Source organism: Etheostoma spectabile, chromosome 5 (genome assembly GCF_008692095.1).
Source record: "Etheostoma spectabile isolate EspeVRDwgs_2016 chromosome 5, UIUC_Espe_1.0, whole genome shotgun sequence".
In the NCBI taxonomy this organism is placed as follows: domain Eukaryota; kingdom Metazoa; phylum Chordata; class Actinopteri; order Perciformes; family Percidae; genus Etheostoma; species Etheostoma spectabile.
In genome coordinates, this window is record NC_045737.1 from 24,857,000 (window position 1) to 24,859,017 (window position 2,018).

General features: G+C 42.8%; 1 protein-coding gene across 4 annotated transcripts in view; it reads right to left on the minus strand.

Moving 5' to 3' along the window:
* Nucleotides 1-919: 919 nt before the first annotated feature.
* brd3b (bromodomain containing 3b) overlaps nucleotides 920-2,018 on the minus strand; it is a 13,424-nt gene continuing 12,325 nt past the window's right edge. For all 4 annotated transcript variants that reach the window (XM_032516604.1, XM_032516605.1, XM_032516606.1 and 1 more), the window contains exon 12: nucleotides 920-1,055. In XM_032516604.1, the coding sequence (XP_032372495.1) occupies nucleotides 937-1,055 (119 nt within the window). In that variant the 3' untranslated portion in view covers nucleotides 920-936. The remainder of the gene's footprint in view (nucleotides 1,056-2,018) is intronic.

The following is a 2,018-nucleotide window of genomic DNA, read 5'->3' on the forward strand; positions in this document are numbered from 1 at the left end:
ATACTCTTTAAAGAAAATAAACACACTGAGTGGATCTAAAAGTGGATTATTTAAGATCTTTTCTCTGCAGCAAGTTTCAAGCCCATTAAAGTTGATTTGTGGACTTCATAAAGCAAAGAGTTGATGTTTGAACATAGTTGATCAGGACTGGGTCATCTCCAATCTGAAGTTAAACAGTTTCACTTGTTACAGATTTACTGCAAATCTGAACTACACTCTAATGTAAGAACTTGATTGGCTCCCATGTGTCCCATGATGCTCCGAACTTTGTCACACAGGGGTTTCTACCTTGTGGACCAAAGGTAGCTCGTCAAGTTCAACTTCCATTCAATCAATGTCCAAAACCTTAATCGGAGTAAAACCCACTGAGATCACCTCCTCCTCCATGATGCTCTATAGATGCTTCTGGAATGTTTTTAGAGGTCAGGGGTCACAGCCGGCCGTCCAAGGAGAAGAAGAAAACCTCCATGGCAACGATGCTCGAGTGTTGTGTGAGAGAAGATCAATACGACTCTCAGACAGCCCGTCTCTCTACCATGTCTCCCTCCCGTCTTGTTCTCTTGCTGGGAAGTTGTTTCTTTCTTCTTCCCTTCTATCTGTCGGCATTCCTCCAGAAAAAAAACGACACTAGGAGCTAAAAAACAGGGCAGCCTATTTACATACAGTCTCCAAGTCTGGGCGTGTGTGTGTGTGTGTGTGTGGGCGTGTGTGTGTGTTTTAAGTTCAGTGTGTATCTCTGTCTTTTGTTTGTGTTTGTTCAGAATGGAAGTTTACATGGATGTGTGCGTTAATGTATATATGAATGTATTAACTTTATAGATTGAGCTATGTCTGTGTGTGTGTGTGTGTATAAACCTCTGTGTGTGTGATCAGTGTGTGTGTTCAGTAACGTGTGTGTGTGTACATTGTGTTTGTGTACTGCGTGTATGTGGGTGTTCAGTCTGTGTCGGAGGAAGAGGAGGTTCCTGTTGAGGAGCTGTCATCAGAAGAGGAAGAGGAGCTGCCACTCAAACGACTAGCCCCGCCTCCCGAGGCCCCACCTCCAGCTGCCTTCTCTGGAGGGAGAGAAAGACAGGTAGGGAGAGAGAGAGACAGGTCAATAAACAGATACATGCCTTAAAATTCGACCTGCTAACTACTAGAAACCCTGTGGCAGAAATGTGCGACCCTGTAGTGCCGAGGCCATGCCTAAGTAGGACAAACTACAGCCCTGCACAGGCTTAATATCTCTGCCTTGGCCAGCCCTGCGCCAAGACGCTCAGGCCCTTGTCCAACAGCTTATCAGAATTCTCAGCCCGAGCACAACTGAAGCTCGTTTTTTTATTTTCCTCCTGCCCATAACACAGCCTATTAGCTACCATTGCAGCCATTAAAATAGTTCAGTTTTGTTTTTAAAGGCAAAGTGGATATATGTGTTAAGATGTCTCACCACTCCAAAAACGAATCCTAGCATTCTGCAAGGTTTTTTTTTTTTGCAAACCCAAACAAAGGCTCTGATTGGCAGATCCTTGCTAACCCCGAACATTAATATCCAAGTCCTTCATTACACAAGACTTTGGTTCAAGTTTTCCTTGCGCACACATACATAACACACGCGTCTATTTCAACAAAACCCTACGCAGAGTTGCAGTCTAACACACTTCTCTGCTCCTCCATTCCAGGAGTTACCTCGTCAAAACCCCATAGTGACGGTGTTTGCCCCCCAACCATCAAAATGATCTAAATCAAAAGGTAAACAGAAAAGGAGCTGAGCATGAAAACCTCTTAATTAAAACCACAAGTGCAATAGTGCAAAAGAATAGGAGAATTAAATGTATACTCTTAAAACATCAGATCTCTCTCTTCTAAAGGTGTACTAGTAAATGAATCAATATCAGATTATAATATTGATTTGTTTTGTCTTACTGAAACCTGGCTGGCTGATGGAGAATATGTTAGTCTAAATGAATCCAACCCTCCCAGTCATATGAATACTTCTTCGATTCTAGTCTACTAATCAGCTCTAAACCTAAACTAAA